At 44.4% G+C, this 18,922-nt stretch overlaps 1 protein-coding gene across 10 annotated transcripts in view; it reads left to right on the top strand.

Moving 5' to 3' along the window:
- The window catches only part of BOLL (boule RNA binding protein), a 1,385,263-nt gene that overhangs the window by 843,552 nt on the left and 522,789 nt on the right, over window positions 1–18,922 (top strand). For 7 of the 10 annotated variants that reach the window (XR_013608667.1, XR_013608668.1, XR_013608669.1 and 4 more), the window contains one exon: window positions 16,733–16,804. The exons of the other annotated variants lie outside the window; for them this stretch is intronic. Coding sequence is in view for 4 of the 7 variants with exons in the window: in XM_078680446.1 (XP_078536572.1) it covers window positions 16,733–16,804 (72 nt within the window). In the remaining 3 variants the exon portion in view is untranslated. The remainder of the gene's footprint in view (window positions 1–16,732; window positions 16,805–18,922) is intronic. 10 annotated transcript variants of the gene reach the window in all.

The raw sequence follows: 18,922 nt of genomic DNA, 5'->3' as shown, positions 1-18,922 counted from the left end.
GAGCAGGTTGTTGAAAATAAACCTTTTAAACTTTTCCGTGTCTCTGATTACTCACGTTGTGGACAGGTATGAGAATAAAAACGAAAGTGTTCTTGATTCCCACCATTCCTGAGAGTACCCTAAGTCGCATGTTCTGGGTTGTAGTAGCTTCACTGTAGGACGGAGAGCTAATGAGACACTGATGATAGTTGGTTAGGGGTTCTGGGTACTGAGGTGAGTTTTTTGGTACACAGTTCTGTGCATGCTCAGAATCCCCGCAACAGCCTCTGTAAGTGAGGCTGGGAGGACAGGCCCAATACACCCTGGGTCTTAATTATAACCCACCGTTGCAGCTCCTCCCAGCGCTTGCAACACATCTGTGCCTGTCGTTGGTACACGCACAGTGCACTGCTGTGAGCTGTAATATCTTGCCCGAATCTGGCACACTGCAGTATCAGCTGCTTCTTGGGGCCCCCATAAAGCTGATTTTCTTTTTTTATCAACCACTCTATCAGTTAGTAGGTTCAATTCAAGTTTACTGAAAGGGGTTCTTTGTCCTTACGTCGCTCAGCCATGCTGGTGGCAGATGAGTTAAACAGAGCAGCAGGCTGGTGAGGATCTTGCTTGGAGGTGAGGCTGACTCAGAATGACCATAAAATGGCTGCCAGCAACTTCCTGTATTGAATTTCCTGCTTTTTATTTCCTATTTCCTGTATGAAGCTTTTCATTGCGGAGATTCTGCACCAAGTGTCGAGACTTTGCCACAAGTGCGAAAGTCCTTTGGGAATCGGGTTCAAAAAATTTACAATACCTGTACATTCATATGTTTCATGTTGCAAATCCGAAACACAACTCCACTTGGATTGTTACCATTGTGCATTCAGTAATGTTGGATTACATCACATATGCAGCATGGAGATTGAAGGAGTGTGTAGTAATGTTACTATGGAATCTTGCTAGCTATCATGATACAACATGGGTAGCCAGTAGATCATGGGCAATGAAATGTTGAAAATGCCTACACTCACTATCTCAGTACCACAACTACTGTATCTCAGAGATCAACATTAAATTCCTATTGGTATACTATACAGAGAGGTCTCACACATGCAGTGACATTTAAGTCCCTAAGTCAATGGAGTCCTTTGAGATGGCCACCCTAAATCACTGACATGTGCACTAAATGTGTTGCATGGCCAGTCTTTTCACTCTTGACAGCAGCTGTTGTTTACATGAATTATGTATGGCTTTCAGAGTAGTCTTGGGATTAAATGTATGGACAGTGTGTTAAATGTCCACCAATCGTCATTGACAACATAGTGTGAAACCACATAAACGCCGTAACACAACTGGTTGCTTAAGAGAAAAAGGTGTCAACCAGTTGATCCTGCACTGCCCTGCCCTCTGTTTTATACAATGGCTAGGTTTCCCGGATTCAAATCTAGATGTGGGTCCAGAGGTATATGTAAGCCACTATTCACTGTAATGTTGTGAAAGACAGAACACGATTCTGTTATCTTGCACACAACTACAGGGGAGTACAGCAGCACCACCCTTTATGGTCAAGACATCTGAATCGTAACTTTAGGAGACAACAAGAGCTCTCTATGATGGCTCGACTACGTATGTGTGTCCTATTGTACCTACGCAGAGGTACAGTGGTTGTACGTCTGTATGGTGTGAGGAGATAAGGAGAGAGTGCAGCATCACCCAAGGAGGAAAATTAGGAATTATTTGTACATGTCCCTCTTGCATCTGTAAAGTTCCTAATGTATGAACAGTGTCTGTTTGGGCTATGCATGTGTCATAAGGATTATTGATTTTTAATGGCTGTGTATATTAAAACAACCGTTATACATACCAGATTTGTCTGGTGCTTGAGTACTTACCCAGAAGCCAAATTCTTGAGTTGACCTGTGGAATATGTAGCTGTCATGTGTACTGCCTCGGAACTCTGCATGCACATTTGTAAATCAGCCACTGTCATCACATACCATGTGCGTTGATGGAGTGCAAGCCAGGTCTTTTGTGGAAGATGTTTGCATTGTGGCGAGGTGGCTGAAGAACTACATATGTGCAATCAATTGCACCTACCACATGTGGGAAGCGGGAAATAAGGTAGATATCCCAGGCAATCCTTTGCTTTCCTGCCAGTGTATGAGGCATACGTATGTGATCAACTCTCCCATTGATGCAGCTCAGTACCTGACACAAGCATTGGGACTAGCTTGCCTGAAAGATTCTCAAAAGGTCACCAGACACCCTCTTGAAAGACTCAGTATCAAAGAAATGGAGAGCTGCTACGATCTTGACATAGACTGGGATAGCTTGGGAGCAGCATGTCGAGACAAGATCCTGCTCCCAATCACAAACCATCTCCAAGGTGACATCAAGGGAAAACTGTACCTGGACCTAACATCTTCACAGGACATCGCAAAGAAGTTGATCCTTTGTCAAAAGATTCACTCTGCTCTCTTCCTCCTTCTCCTCATATTGTGTCACATGACAAAGGGGAAACCGACAAACACATTCAGTGATGTGTTGAAAGGTCTGGAAGGGTTTGTGTGTGACACTCTGAGGTTATGTATGCATCCAGACTGGGATTGGCTGTTAGGCTAATGACTTTCAGCTGGAGCTGGGCGGGGGGATGGTAGGCACTGACTAGGAGTGTCAGGATGAAAGAAAACTTACTATGCGCCGAGATCAGAGATTATGAATCCAGTGCGGAGATTCCGCCCAAGTGCAGAAACTCTGCATTCGTAAAGATAATACTCGTAATTGCCTTTGTGAATACCAAAAGTCACAAACGTAGACTTTTGGTCTAAGTTTTTAGTTCAGTGAATCGGGCCCTGTGTTTGTCAATATATATTTGCTATGATTGTGATCCTATGTGGGAACTTTTTTGGAGCCATGGATGAGTGGTTAGAGAGGTGCTCTTTTCTTGGAATGCAGCGTCACACAATGTGACGAAGGAGGAGGTTTGACAAAGTGGGCAAGTTATAATTATAACCTGGAGTAAAACACATTACCAGAAATTCAACATCAGCCTAGCCCAGTGGCGGTTTCTGTGCTAGGGCGTCGGGGCTCCGCCCCCTTTACTTTCACCATAAAAAGGAAAGCAATGTGCAGTGCTAAATCTGCGGTTTTCGTTGTATAAAAATACATATCTGCACACATACAAACTTACTTGAATTGGGGCCTTATCTTTTGCACTGTCTACCAGACTGTCACTTCCGTCACAGTGCTTTCTCTAAAATTACGTTGCTCTCATGTAGAGAGTATTTGCCGGGCTGCAAATCTCTCCGCCCTGAGGCGTGTGAGATCATCAGCTCGGCAAAGACCTTGCATCAAAGGCCAGTCCCCACCCCCTGATGACGTGGTGGTGAAGTTAGCCCCGGGCGTTGGAGACACAAGCTCTGTAGCGCTAAGTCTCCACGTCAATCAGAAAGGGGTTGCATTTTCACCAAATCCTTTCCCAGCTCGTCATATGACCCACCCTGTGACGAGCTGGAAAGGGTGTGGTAAAGGCTGCAGGCAGGACTGTATGATACTGCGCAGACTCGACTTGAGTCTGCTTCCCGCCGCATAATATTTAATCCTAGAAGCCATTTTCATTCCGGGCCCAGCAGCATGTGTCTGTTCAGAGAGGCACATGAATTACTGCCAGTGTCAGGCCACTGAGACCAGCTAGACTCGTGCTGGTGATGGCGGTCGGTGGGGGATCAAAGGACAAGGTGCTGCTTGCGCACTACCAGGTTTGTACCCTGTGTCTGAAGGGAACCTTGCAGATGTGCTGTATTAGTAGTATGGGGTAATGTGCTAGCACTTTTCGTTGGAAGATGTCAGAGTTTTATTGCCGTTGCCGAGCATATGTTTTTAGTAGACCCCCTGGGTGTTTGTCATTAGGGGAGGGACAATAGGGGCAGAGGACCTGGTGAGGTGTACAATGGCCCTGGTTCCTTTGAAGTTTTATTGCTTGTTGTTGTTAACACTGAACTGGTCTTTACGCAACACAATACCACACAGGATCTCAGAGATGAATAAAAAAATCGACACCATCCTTCATTTAGTGATATAATTAATGCTTATGAACAGAAACCTATTTCGATTTACAGATAGGGTTGTTCAAAGAGAGAGGTCCGTGCCTCAAACAGTATGGTAGTAAAAAGGGTCGAAGTTTAGATAAAGAAAAAACTTCACAATGCATAAACTGCAACTGGGATCTGTGAATGATGGTTTGTTTACATAAAAAAACAGAGGAGTCGGAGTCGCATGACCTGGCCTGGCTTGAAGGCAACTTCCCTCCAGTTCAGCAGCCAGATGAGGTAAATAAAAAAAGCCAGCTGTGCTCTGCCCATTTGCACTTAGGGGCGTTAGTGATCCAAATCATTAATTGTGTTTCGTTATTTGCTTGAATTGGAAATAGGAATGTGTGCGTTTTTATTGGGGGTCGCAGGCTTGTGTGGAAAGGTGTTGCATTCCATACTATGATTTTATTCTAATAAATGTTTTCTATAGTGTGTATGTTCGATCTCCAGACAGGACAAGAATCCTGATCTCTGTCATTGCATTTCTGCCTGTAAACTCAAGGGGTATGGACAGAGTGAATACATCTGACCAGATGCCTGAATAGACCGCAGCAGAGAGATCCAGTTTACCAGAGAGTGTGCTGTATTGTTAATCGCCTGTGTTACGAATTCCATACAAAACTGAGGCCTTCGTGCCAAAACAGGAATGTTTTTGATAGCTCAAAACAAACATTTTTTAGATCTGTTTTTGCAGTTGATTCATTCAAGCTACAAAGCATCAGAGTTTGTCATTGGAAAAATAACTACTTTTCATACAAAGCTACTAAATCAAATACATCCTCCTTAACTGACAGAAGCATTGCAGTTACAAATGTGGAGTTCAATATTTGTTTGTCTGTCATAAAATTAATTCCTAGGTGGAAACAGGCACAGCTGCACAAGACAGAGAGTTGTTTCTAACTATTGCATTTTCCTGACTTTTAGAAAGTAGTTTAATAATTCCCTTGAGGGTGAGGGAGTCTCTCTGTACATCTTGAAGATCCAGATCACAGAGTGCACTGTGGTCTAACAAATCTGAGGTCAGGGTGTGGCTGCTTCATCAAGTGGTCGAGGTGAGCCCGTCTCATCAAGTGGGATTAAGGCGCATTGAAGCCAACTGCCTTCAGAGGGCTCCCCTTGTGTGGGAATGAAAAATTAAGATACTGTGATTCCAGGGATGCACTCTGACTGTTCCTACTTACAGCTAGTGTCTGACTGTTTCGATCATGCTATACCTCAGTGACAGCAAGTTAACTGCTCGCTGCTGACATCAGTCACTAAGGCTAGAAAGCAGGCAGGTCTGCCCATGAATGACACGAGAACTTTCAGTGTGACTTGTTAAAACGCATTTTGCTTTCTGGAGTGGCCCTCATATGCTGGAAAATATACACCTACTGGGCTTTTGTAGTAGTTTGGTACCACCACTAAGTGGAATCATGAGGTCTTAATTTGCCATAAGGAAACGTTAGGATGTGGGACTGACATAACGTGTCTTCTCCCCCACCCCGAACAAACCCAGCCCACCACTCACAAACCTCACCAGCCGCCACTGGCCTGGCCAGAGGGTGTGCAGTGTGCGTGCACAGCAAAAAATGGAGGATGATTGGAGAAGGCTGTGTAATTCTTTTTTAAATTTATTTTTAAGTTTTTAAAATACAGTACAAGGTTAGCTTGTGCACAGTGCAGTACATTGCCATATTGACATACATCGGATCGAGTAAAAGATTACAGGGTCAATGCAAGAAAACAGCATGAAATTAGCATATTTCCTGACTACTAGTACATGTATCGTTTGAAAGCTTTGATCTGCTTAGTACAAGATCCGCATACAGGACACTTATCTTTTCTGGAAGATCCAGCATTAATCACAATATACCATATGATGATTAAACGATCAATTAGGAGAAGATGAATCAGAAACTAAATACAAGAGATAGTGTTTCCAAAAATCCTATAATAGGAGGTGGGCTGTAGTTACTCAGCATAGATTTCGAGTTATTCATTACAGTAAACAACGTGATTGAGCTGTGCCTCCTGGGTAAGCGTATTACCAAGAAGGTAGGAAGAAAAAATATACCCCAACTTTAAAGCATATCCTGAATGGCTGAACAAGTCTGAACCCCCTGTTGAAGGTTTGGGGGTTCTGAATCGTAAATCTTCACTGATAGTCATTTGTTTTACTGTATTTGTATTGGTGTCTAGAACAAGTGGTGGAACACAGTACACTGACACTGGCCCACTGGAGAAATATTTGGGTACACATTTCCATGGAGAGAGCAATGAACACAGTATATATGTGATTAGCATCAGTTGGTGGAAAGAGCGACACGACATTATTATCAGCATTTATTACCAAAAATTTGTATCGGCTTACCGAGCCAATTAAAAGGGAAACCTATAGTACGCTGGGATAATATGACTAGAAGAATATCTAGTATGGCAATTGTTCAATACTATTCAGGGCAGCTTATAACCAGTTTTAGCTTCATCTAAAGCAGAATGGTGTCCAATTCCGTTAGTGTCTCAGATTGCTGTTGTAAACGCAGCAGATGTTAGATATACCAATCATCACTGATAGTCATAAACGTAGACTAAACCCACTTATGTACAGGGATCCCAGAATACAAATTAAAAAAATATAACCAAAATACACACACACACACACCTGTGTATTTTTATATTGGGTATCCACCGAAGAAAAATTGGTCCAACCAGGATTATCACGGCCTACTTTCCCTCATATTGTGGATACAACTACATTGGTTTGCAAATTGATTCAGGCTCCAGCAATTTTTTTGAGTTTTATGATATCTTCTTTAATGTTTACCTTGCACAATAATTTGTTCAAACTCAAGGAAGCCGAACTAAGACAACAGTGTCAAAACATGAGTGGAGGGCTAAATACATTGCCCAGGACGAACAAGGCTTTGCTCAAAATGTTTTGGAGAGGCTATCATAAAGCGATACTGTGATTAAAACAAGCCTATCGTCAGTGCAACGGGACCATGATGTAGAACATTTGCTGGTGGACCCTGGATGAAGAGGGCTATGCACTGCTTGTAACTCCAAGAACTTATACTCCGAATCGTATGAACACTGTGCCGGGGGGAGGGGGGTTGGTTCCGGGAGGGAAGGGCCAGGGAGGGTGTGGGGGGAGGGGAGTTGGTGGGGATCCCTTCATTCCAAAACGTTGATTGCACTGCTATTATTTGTTGATTGTCTTCTTGCGCACTGGATCCCTGATACATGGGGGACGGTGTCCTATTTGTAATGCTTTATCAACGAAATAAAATCTGTTCTGAAAAAAAAAAACAAGCCTATCGTGCAAAGCTTATCAGTGATGCTCTGAGCTACATTTTCAATATCTACAATGAAATGATGACTCAAAAATTGGTAAGTACATGTTGTCTGCTGCCCACAAGCTGTTCTGACTAACTGTTGCTTTGAGTAAAAAAATAAAACCATATTGGGAAACAGTCCTTAAACATTCATCAATTATCGTCTTATCCCCCCATCGGTCTCCACGTTCTCAAAGCTGTTTTCACTATGTTCAAAACAATGCATGAGGAAGACACAAAACTACTAGCACTAAAGATCAAAGCCTCTAAAATACCTGCTAACCGTATACTTATACCTGTATCATGCAATATTTCCCATCATTGGCTGCCTCTATTACCAGAATGTTTAACTCTCGGCGGAACGATACAATCATCTCTCTCCGTTGCTATAAAAAGCCTAACACAGCTGCTGACTAATTTCTCATATTGTAGCAAAATTGTGCAAACAGAAGTTGTAGAACTACTCCGAAAATTCAGAGCAGTATTTTTGATCCATAAATCCACGCTCATGAGAATATTGAAACTGTCTCAGCTAATAGCAGAAAGGAATTTCACACCAAATATGAAGGCCAGCAATCTATTCTATTATGCCAGAAATACTCTGTAGCACATAACTCTGCAGATCACCAAACACATCTCTATTAGTCCTACTAAATCTTTCACAGATAGTGTTGTGGTCCTCTGAATCAATCAACCACAACATGTTTTTCTTTTTTATGTCATTGAGCAATGCCTGGTGTGTGAGAAGCTGACCTGGTATATAATGTACACTTATGTAAGTGGTCACTGTGCGCCAGTCCAGACAACACTTATGGTGATTTAGGAGTCTTAGACTGCCACAGAAAACTCTGTTAAGGGGTAGCTCTGGAGAGAAGGCTTCAGGCTTAGTCCAAAAGGAGTGTAAAGCAGCTTGTTGTACCTAAACACAATCTTATATGTATAGATTAAGTGAAAAAAGAACAACTCAAGGTATTTATAAAAATATGTATTTATTATATAATACTCTCTAATACGTTTCGATATCTCCTACCCAGAGATATGCACAATGCACACAATACTTTACAAAGAGATGAAGTAAATAGCATGGAATACACAGTGGACCCCAGGTGGGAACCAAACCACATACTAAGAAAGTGGTATAAGAACCAGGACTCAGGTCAAGATAATGTTGAGAGGACGTAGAAATGCTTGGAACCCAAGGTGAGTGACTAGGAACCCCTAAGCGTGTAAGTTGCGGTTTTAAAGAAAAAGAACCCTTCCCATTGGACCCTGAAGAAACCCCGTGGAAGACAGAAGGTTGGAGAGCCACCCCAACCGTGGACACCCTAGTACCCACGTTACATACACCAGGGAAGCCAGGTGCATATGTGTGAAGTGGCATCAGAAACCGCAGTCGTACCCAGTGGAGGACTTCAGGAAAGTGCTGCTGCTGACGAAAGACATAATGTCCGCTGGAATCCGTAGGTGGATTATAGTTGAGAGGTATCTGCAAGCAGAGTGGACAGAGTCTATGTCACTCAGGAGTGACCAGGAAATCTGGATAACAAATGTCCACCAATGTTGGGAGTTGCAGCAGAGTTGACGAGGACCTGGACTGTGCAGATGTAAGGACTAGGCGACGTGGAGGAAGACCAGGAGCCATGCATGAGCTGTCCCACATGAGATGTCGAGTGCTGAGGGGTCGGTGTCCGCCGGGAACTCCAACAAGTCTTGGCAAATGCAACCCATGCAGAAGTTAAAGAAGGTGCAATGGCGGGACCAGCAAGGTCCAGGGTGCTCAACACAAGCAGGGGAGTCGGGGCAGGCCCGAGCAATCAGGGGAGCCCAAAAGTAACAAAGGTGACCTTCAAATAGACCCACAGGCCAGAGGACCTCAAGCAGCTCTCCAAAAGATGCAGGCCACGATGCACACGGGGCTTTCCAGTGCTAAGTACCGGCACTTACTTGGTTTCCGGTGCTCGGCACCTGCACCTAATTGTCAACACCAAGCATAGAACAGTCTACCAAATGGTAGCGCTGGCTGCAACGAATCCTATCATGTTTGGTATCAAACATGTTGGAATCATACCCCCAAACCGTAAATGGTGTGGAAGGTATGAGACCAAGCACTTCATCTCCCGCCTGAAGCCACTGTATGCTCACCTACTTGGAACTGTGAGGCATTAGAACACGAGAACATGCATATTAACTACTATGTTGAAAACAGTGGATGTTACAGAGCATAAGTGAAAAATGTGCAGCAGTTTCTAAGACCCGTTCATGTTCCTAAAATAGCATTGCCACAGTTTGGGAACTTGAAGAGAGGAAGTATACAGCCATAAACATTATCAGGACGGTCTCCATACGTACAGTATTGCCTTCTAACCTCCCACTCTTTTAGAGCTCTCAAGTTTCCCAAGCCCGTTCGTGAGTAGTTCATGCAGTCTATATTTTTTAATTTGCTTTCTAGGGCTTTTAATCCTGATTTTAAAACGGGAACTGCAGGACTACAAATCTCAAAAAGCAAGAAAAAACGTTAAGTGCGTGATCTACTTACGCATGGCGAATGGAAACTTGAGAGTTATGCTTTCCACTGTTCGTTACGTGTGCTCTAAGGTCAAAGCACTCACATATGCTAGCTCAGCCTACAGTGTGCGCTTTATGAAAAGTAACTTCTGTTACCGTTAGCCTGCATCTCTGTAAGTGGATCCCGATGTTGATGGGAACACCATTGCACCAATCCTCCGACTCATGCAAGAGCACTGACTGCTCTGGCAGATGCTTGAATTTCCTCCTTGCATCCTGAAATGGGGAAAACACAGCAAGTTAGAATGAATCTTGACTGCTCTAGCAGGTGCATGAATTACTCCTTGTTTCCTGAAATGGGGAAAACACAGCAAGTTAGGATGAATCTCGACTGCTCTGGCAGGTGCTTGAATTTCCTCCTTGGATCCTGAAGTGGGTAAAACAGCAAGTTTTGATGAATCCCTCAGCCTTGAAAATGCATCTGCACAGTGGTGTAGCTAGGGTGGGGCGGGGGGGGGTCCGCCCCAGGCGGCACCTTTTTTGAGGCGGCCGCGCGGGCCGGCACTGGACTGGAGGCCAAAGCTTTTGCGGCGGGCCTCTGTGACATCACAGTGACTGACCTGCTTCACACTAGCTTCGCCTAACGGTAACAGTAACTGCACTGTAGGCTGCCGCTGCATGCAGTGCACACAAACGCGGAACTTAGTTTTGGCAATTTAAAGTCCCGCGTTTGCACTGTGCGGCAGTACCTGCCGCCTGCAGTAGTTACTGTCCGGCGTTACCGTAATTGCCTCGCCCTCGCTCACACTAGTCCTCCAGGGACATCAATCAGTGGTAGCGTGCACGGCGCGCGCGAGAGCAACCAATGACGGCCCTGAAGGACATTTTTGGCCAGCCCTCTTAGCAGTGATGCGTTATGCGCTCACCGCCCCCTTCGCTCGTCGTGTCGAGGAGTCGGAGTCTCGGAAGGAGACCATTCTTCTTGCTGCCAGTGTCTGTCTTGCAGCAGCCAGGCACGCACCTGTCCTTTCCTTGACTAAATAATTCATCATAAGAGGTGAGAGACGACGGCACCATGACATATTGATGCACTGAGCAGGCAGCTTAGTTTTAGTTTTTTATTTATTTACGAGGCTAGTTTAGAGCTGCAGTGCCAGGTGCGTCACCGTCAAGTTGTATGAGAGAGGAGCGAGCGCGGCGCGCAGCATTGATGATTACACACACTGTGGACATGGAATACTATGGTCTTTTTTTTAAGGTGTGAACTTAAAAGGAGCGCGCAAACTCCACTTCTCAGGATCATTTTAGCCCATAGTGACTTAAGACCCTGTTTAATGCCACAATATTAATGCAAAAACACATTAGTATGCACTGCGGGAGTGCTCTGATCAGCCTTCTGCTCTTCTAATAATTTGAAGTACATGGTTTAGATTCCTTGGATCAATAGTTCTTGAGCAGGCTCACCACTCACTACGATCACAAAGGAATGGTGAGCTTTATTTTTATGCTAGGACAAAAGCATTGGAGGGATGATATAGGGCATGAATGAGTTAAATAATTAGAACCAGAACTGTGGCAAAGTACACCTACAACTCAATACCTTCTGCTCCCATTTGATAATACAAGTTATTGCCATAGTGTAGCATGTAACTGCAGTGGCTGTATTTTCTTGCTCATGCTACGCTGCCTACGGGAAGTGCCCATCTTTGACGCACTTGAGGCCCTCTTTCACATCTTGGCTCCCAAGGCGAGATAATGTTGATTAACTTGCTCGGCTGCAAACGTTTATACCGTTATTACAACTTAAGATAATCTTCCTTTCTCATGATCCCGGACCCACAGACCTCACTGGAGGCCTGCATACTAAATTCCATATATTTGGGCCTATGCTTTGCTTATGGAGTTCACTCGCATATGGTTTGCTGGAAGATGCCTGGTTGACCTAAACTGAGATCTTAATAAACCCTTTCAGACTTCGGCTGGCCTGTGCACAGATTTATTTCACACACTGAAGACAAATGAAGCAGAATTACTTGCATGTTGATACTTTAGACCTGATTGTAAGAAACCTATGTTGCAAAGCAATATCCATATATGCTTATTATGTAACCCAGACCTAGTGACAAAGCTACAAAGGAGAGCCTTATGATCACAAAAATGAGCCACACAAATCCATACAAATTAGTGTATATGTGCACTTCCAGCTATTAGCAGCAATACTACGTGTCTCTCTGAGACTCGGACATCTTTCAAGTGCTCACCGTCATTTTTCCCCAGCACCCCCACCCCCTCCCCCCCACCCCCCTCCAAGGGGCGGCAATCTGAGGGATAGCCCCGGGCACCACAAGCTCTAGCTACGCCCCTGCATCCGCATTCTGACAAAAGAGAACTCCTCTTGCTGGGGATACAGTGCGAGGATCGAGGAGGACCCTCATGCCCCCTTCCATGGTATCTGCCTCTGCTCATGTACTTAAACTGGTTTCAGTGTTACTTACGAATACTATAAGGTGTTGGAAAGTTCAGAGTTGGTGGTAGTAGTAAACAGGCGGCCCCAGCAAGAGCAATAGTGAAGCGATTGCACTGCAACTCCCATGAGGTAGCACAGCCTCTTGTCACTGATGCATGAGAACCTAGAAAGTGCAGCACACTCAAGTAAGCGACAGTGGGTTTCTTCCCCCTGTGCTTTCCATGTCTTTGCCCCAGAGGGGCCCCTAAGTGTCTCCTTCGCGGGAGTTTCCTGATTCTTCAGCACTGGATCTTTCATATATTCACATGAATTATTCTTTGTTGCCAGGCTGGCAATCCCTGGTGACTTTAAATAGCAGTAAACCATGTTAAACAGCTGTAGGCTTCAACAGCAGTGCTTGTTTAGTAGCACATCCTCTTCATTTGAAGCATCCTGAATGTAAGCTCTCCTACTCACCTTAGAGTGCACCATAGCCCAGATTCTTGCCATATGTCATGTGTGAGGGAGTCATTGAGAAGAGCTCCGCTCTTTCTTACCTTTCACTGACTTTCTCCTGATACTTTCTGCTCTGCCCTTATGCTGAGCCAGCCTCGTCTTCACCTTTCAGTCCTGCCAGGAAGGTCTTGTGCTCATTTATCAGAAAGAAGGTGCTAGCTACCGCTTGGTTAATAAACATCCTGCTAGCAAATATTTGTAAGACAGACACTGGGAAATCTATCCAAACATTTACAAGACACAAGTGTCCTGACTAATTGAAGAGCTGACTAGTGTAGATCAAGCCCCCTTGAAGAATCTTTTCACTTAGAATCAATCAGTAAGAATTTGTCGTTTATCCCATATGGCTGAAAGGCAGAAGATAAGACTGATGTGCTTACTTCTCTATTCTGACATTAGCAACTTTCATTAAAATCCTTGGCTTATGGGTAAAACCCAGGTCAGATGTCTTCCTCCTCAAAAATTTGACCCCCCCCTTGAGTGATTCCAACGGAATGTGGAGCACTGGCATGGCCTTTCACTGACCTTCCTGGGCAAGGCCGCCCTTTTCAAAATGATGACGCTCCCACGACCATTATACGTATTGGAGAACGCCCCGTTTCCCGTCCCGTTAAAATATTTTTAGACTATAGACGCTATAGTCTCAGGCCTTCTCTGGGGAAGTAAGCCAGTGCGCATATCGCGGGGCAAGTTGATTCGGGGCTGGTACGATGGCGGTATAGCCCTTCCAGATATTCAGTTATATTACTGGGCAGCCCAATTGAAAATCATTAATTATTGGCTGCATGCGCCCCAGACAGAACCTGCGTTCCAGGCAGACAGATATGAGCTAGGAGAGGCAGGAGTTCTCTTCTAGTTATATGATAGGGGTAGATCCTCCTCCCTCGTGGGGCCTACGGTGCACACGGTTAGCATCTGGCACGCGGCACAAACTCGTCTTAAATGCAAATACACTATAACACAGATGATTCCACTCTGGTCGGCACGACAGCTGGACAGACTTCGAAATAGCAAGGGATTCCGGGCATGGGACCCGATAGGTATTTCCACGGTGGGAGAGATTGTGGAAGAGAGGTGCTGTGGTACCGTTTGACCAACTTCACCCACCGAGAAGTTTAGATATATGCAGATCAGTCATGTGCTGGGGTCTGTAATTACACCCGGCGCCGACGTGCCGGAGGCCACCCCTTTGGAGGACAGACTACTTACTGAGCACATGCCCAAAAAGGCAACCTCATTCACCTATCATAAGCTGGTTAATAACACTCCGGATCCAACGCTGAAACTTAAGTGCAAGTGGTCCACTGACTTGGGTGAACTCGACGAAGCAGAATGGCAGACAGCGCTATCTTCACCGAGGGAGGTAGCTATACCCTCTAGACTCCGACTGGTGCAGTTAAAGATATTACATTGTGTATACTACACTAGGGTCACAATCCACACTATAGGGAGGGTCGCACATCACTATTGTCTTAGGGGCTGCGGCGAGGTGGGAACATTCTTTCATACCATATGGCAATGCCCCCAGATAGCGGCATATTGGGCAAAAATTATGAGAACAATGTCACAGGTGGTGGAGGTGTCGGTTGTCCCGGAGCCGAAGTGCTGCCTACTGAACCTATGGGAGCCGAATGACCTTACCCACTCTGCGCAGGACTGGGTGCGATGTATGCCAAGCGTAACATAGCCGAGCACTGGGGGTCCGGGGAGGTTCTGCAGCTTAAAGACTGGTGCATGGATTCGGATGCAGCTATGTTAGCGGAGAGAGTAGTATACCTGCACCGTGGATGTCCCCGAAAATGGGACAAAATATGGCGTGCCTGGAACAAATATAGAGGTTATTTATGTGACCCGCCCATGCGAGGTGGTGAGAGGGAGTCAGACTGAGGGGCGGGGCGAGGGATGGGGCTCCAGAGTTGTGCCAACGATGGATAATTTTGTTACATTTTATTTACTGTGGTGTATAATGTCACAAACGTCTACTACAACCTGTAATGCCCAATGTGAGCGCCATTTGATTGTAATATGCCCTGCTAACATTTTCAATAAAAACATTCAAAAAAAATAATAATCCGTGGCTGCAGAAGAATGTTATTTGCTTATAGTCCAGGTTCTGCATCGTAGGGATCTATTGAAGTCATAAACAACCCTCCCTGACATGGTGTCTCTATCTTATGAGATGAAAGCCATAATGTTTCTCCCTTTATGTCTACATACCCTTCAAAAAGAACTGACTCTGAGACAAATCCCAGTAAAGTGCATCCTGGGATTGGAAGCCTCTGATTCTTAAAGGGACAGGTATTTTATCAGCCATGCTAATTTTAAGCTTATCATTGGCAAGGTTTCGATGTGGGGGTGAGCCCATGACCTCTTTTTTAAAGGCTCAGAGGAAAGTGCAAACCCTTTCTGGACGCCACACTGTCTGTCTTGGGTGACACATCAGTTTATGGTGGGAGGTCTCATTCCATATGTACATTTGATGCATGGTGAATTGCTACTCTGAGTGAGTTTGTGAACGAGTGTGTTTTTAACTGAATCTAAGGGGAAGACGTTTTACTTCTAATTTCCTGGGTGAAGCACAAGTTGCAGAGAGAAATAACAATGTAGAAACTGCCTGACAGCATCAGAAGGAAGTAGCCCAAGTGTACAATAAAACGCCAAGGTTCTGGGTCCAAATTGTCAGACAGTTCTTGCAAGTTTGACGTTTTGAATATGGTTAAGATCTGGACTGGAGCAGAGCTTCAGTACTGGAAGCACTGAAGCAGAGGTGGATCAAGCAGGGCTGGTGCTAAGATGGATCTGGTACAATAGGAGCTGAGGCTCTTTATTTACTGATAGAACAAGAAGGAGCAGGTCCCTGAAACGACCGAGGGGACGAGACTGTGAAAAGGAACCACCTGATAAGAAGGGACTGGTCTTATAAAGAGAAAAAGTGGAATGGTGTTGATGTTCATATGTAGTGGCCTTTTTGGAATGGAGTCTCACCAAAGGAGAGTTGGACTGTAGCTTCACACTTACAGCCATCTCCTTTCCAATAGCTGCATGGACAGAAATTAGTTAGGGGTTTGAAATTCTTTTTTGATTGTCATTATATTTTCTTTGTTTTATTTTCCAAGCAGTTTGACTTTACTAATGAGAAATTACTTATTTGATAAAGGGGTCCAAAGTATTGATCTGTTCCCAGCATACAAGTTTATACATCGTAGCAGCTCGTGTACTTTTACTGACCTGCTTCAGAGGAGTTTCAACTCTTTAATGCAGGTTGAAATTATCCTACAGCCACAGCACAGGGAGCCCTCTCTCGTGCACCTTATTCAGGTCCACTCTTCCCTGGTCTCCTATTCTTTCCTGGTCATGGAATGTCTTTGAGGGCCAATGGTACTGTTTGTCTCCTGTTTCTTTTTTTCCGATACCCCTTTACTTAGATGTACCTTAAACAGTTGTTGCTGCTTCTGTACATATCCCCTAGTGTTGGCTCCTTTCTAATCTGCATTATAGTACTCAGGAACTGCTGAGCATGGCTTAATTAAATGTAACATCTTGCTAACGCATCTGCTAGGGTCAATCACTTCCACAGCTTGGTCCCAGGAATATTTGGGGCAAACCTCAAGTTCTGCTGTTGTGCATGCTCTGGTAAGGAAGCAGTGTTCGAGTCTTAAAAGAGAAGTGGCTTCTCCCTGACTCTGCAAGCTTCACTCTCAATAAACTTTTAAGAATGTTTGGCATTTACTCCTTGATTCTAACAGTTATTTGAAGGTATGCTACTATAGAAGATGTGTGTTGAGGATGCATTTATTAAAGGTCAGTAATACTGTCCTAATCACATGGACTTTTTGACTGTTTTCTTTGTGTTCTCTAATTGAATTGTTGTTTTCTTCTAGCCACACTGTATTTACAGATCCCCTTTCATGGTAGCTCATCCTGTTTATCAGCAACCGGCATATCATTACCAGGTACAAATTGGTTACATAGGAAGATGAAAGTTATTGTTCTTAATTGCATTTTCTGTTTAACTTAATTCACATTTTCAATATGTTCATTTGTGGTTTAAAAGAAACCTGTGCAGTCATTCAAAATAAATAATCTATTTACATTAGAAAACAAACACACATAGAAGAATTGCCATACAACAAAACCATTTATCCATAATCAATATCATAAAGTTCTGGCATTTCTCTTAAGCAATCAGTTATTCTGAAGCGTGTGCGATGAGTGTTAGAAATGGGATTTCTGGTAGGGAGAGGTATGCACCCTGTCCAAGCAAGAACCATAATCCTAGTCCGGGTAAGTCAGATACACAACTTAAATTGACCTGTGCCCACCCTCTGGTAGCTTGGGACAGAGCAGGCTTAACTTGAGCCAATGTTTAAAGTATTTGTGCAACACTCCAAGCAGTAACCCTGGCCCACTGCAAGGTACCTTAGATACGTCCTCAACGAAGCTGCGATGCGGAAAGCAAAAGGTGATGCATCGTCTTCAGAGTTAAGGCTTGAAGGTGATGCGTCGGCGCCGAGCTGTGCACAGTCGGAGATGCATTGGAACCTGGAGACGATGCGCCACGCAGTTGGTGATTTGATGTGAGTCACTGTTGCACTTGAGGAACACAGCCCACGGTCCATTTTTTCTAGGTCCGGCCTACCAGACAGAGTTAGGTATCTGTTGACGAAAAGACCTATTGTCTTCATGCAGTGAGCTTAAAGCACACCCATTGCTTAACATTGTTTGGCTTTATTGTCTCTCTCATTTCCTTGCTTTTTATTTGTTAGTTTATGTGGGCTTTACTTCCTTTTCTTGTGTTTGGCCCTACACAGAAGCATGGATGTTTTACTGTGTTTCGAACCTAGGCAGTGTGCATGCTTTGTCTGCAAGACCTGCTGTAAGCTCTAATCCTGCCTCCTACTTACCATTGGATCACTCCTATGTCACTCTTCTTTGCTACCTCCTAAGTTGTTCATGAAGCCGATACCTCACTTCCGGTCAAAGCTAAGGAGCACTGGCCAAGCAAAGTCTTCTTATGCTTACTTTCTTCATCTTTTCTCAGAACTTTTTTGAAAAAGGTTACTGCAGTCACTGCTTCCGCCCTCCCCACCACATTTTTGACAATTTATGGTGATACGTATTTACTGCATAGTGTAAGGCTCTGTTATTTCACCAATAACATGTACGTTTGCACCCATCAACGTTGGTCTGTAGGCTGCGTTTGTATTTAACTTGTTTTCTTACGGGCCGCCATGCACAGTCACCATACTTTTTTATTTTACCACAGCGCCCTCGTTCATCATTATTTTTACGGCACCTGGTTTCATGAGGTTCTTTTTTATCACAATGGCACCCTCTTCTGGAGCCGCCTCTTTAAAATCACATGGAACTGATCCGCTGAGCCATGGAGCTCAAAGGCCCAGCACTGACTGATACTTCTTCACTGTAAGTAGTGTTTTGGAGCCAGAGGACACTCTAAGCACAATACATGGGTAGTTAATGCCGGTTGTGGTCTCAGCACATCAGTTACCAGAGCAGCGCAAACTACTCTCAGACGGGAAACAACCTTTACAACGAAACTTTTACAACGAACTACCATTACAACGCAACTTTTACAATGCAAACTATTACAACGCATTGCTCTGGGGGGCGCTCTAGGATAGGGAATAGGTTAATTTACTATCCAATAACCTTCCCTACTATCCACGGGGACTGGAGTTGGAATAGTAAATTAAACTATTCACTATCCAGCGCCTAAAAGCATTATGCGTTGTAATGGTATGCGTTGTAAAAGTTGCGATGTAAAGGTAGGCGTTGTAAAAGTATGCGTTGTAACGTCATACATCCCTCTCAGACACATGTTGAGCCTGACAGTGGAGCTGGGGGTTGAGGTGGGGAGGGGTATTGTGTGTGTGCGTCACAAATGCGAGACCTATTGCATTACAACTGCTGTTTTTTTTGGGTTAAACACTTCAAGAGTGTATATGTTTTCAGCTGCCTCCCTTGTGTACTCCTCTTCCTTCCTCCACTACAGTCCGTGTTGCTCTCTCGCCCTTGTGCTTCTCTCCTGACCCCTCCATGTTGTGCTTGCC

Source organism: Lissotriton helveticus, chromosome 3_1, assembly GCF_964261635.1.
Source record: "Lissotriton helveticus chromosome 3_1, aLisHel1.1, whole genome shotgun sequence".
NCBI lineage: Eukaryota > Metazoa > Chordata > Amphibia > Caudata > Salamandridae > Lissotriton > Lissotriton helveticus.
This window is presented reverse-complemented; position numbering and strand designations above follow the sequence as displayed.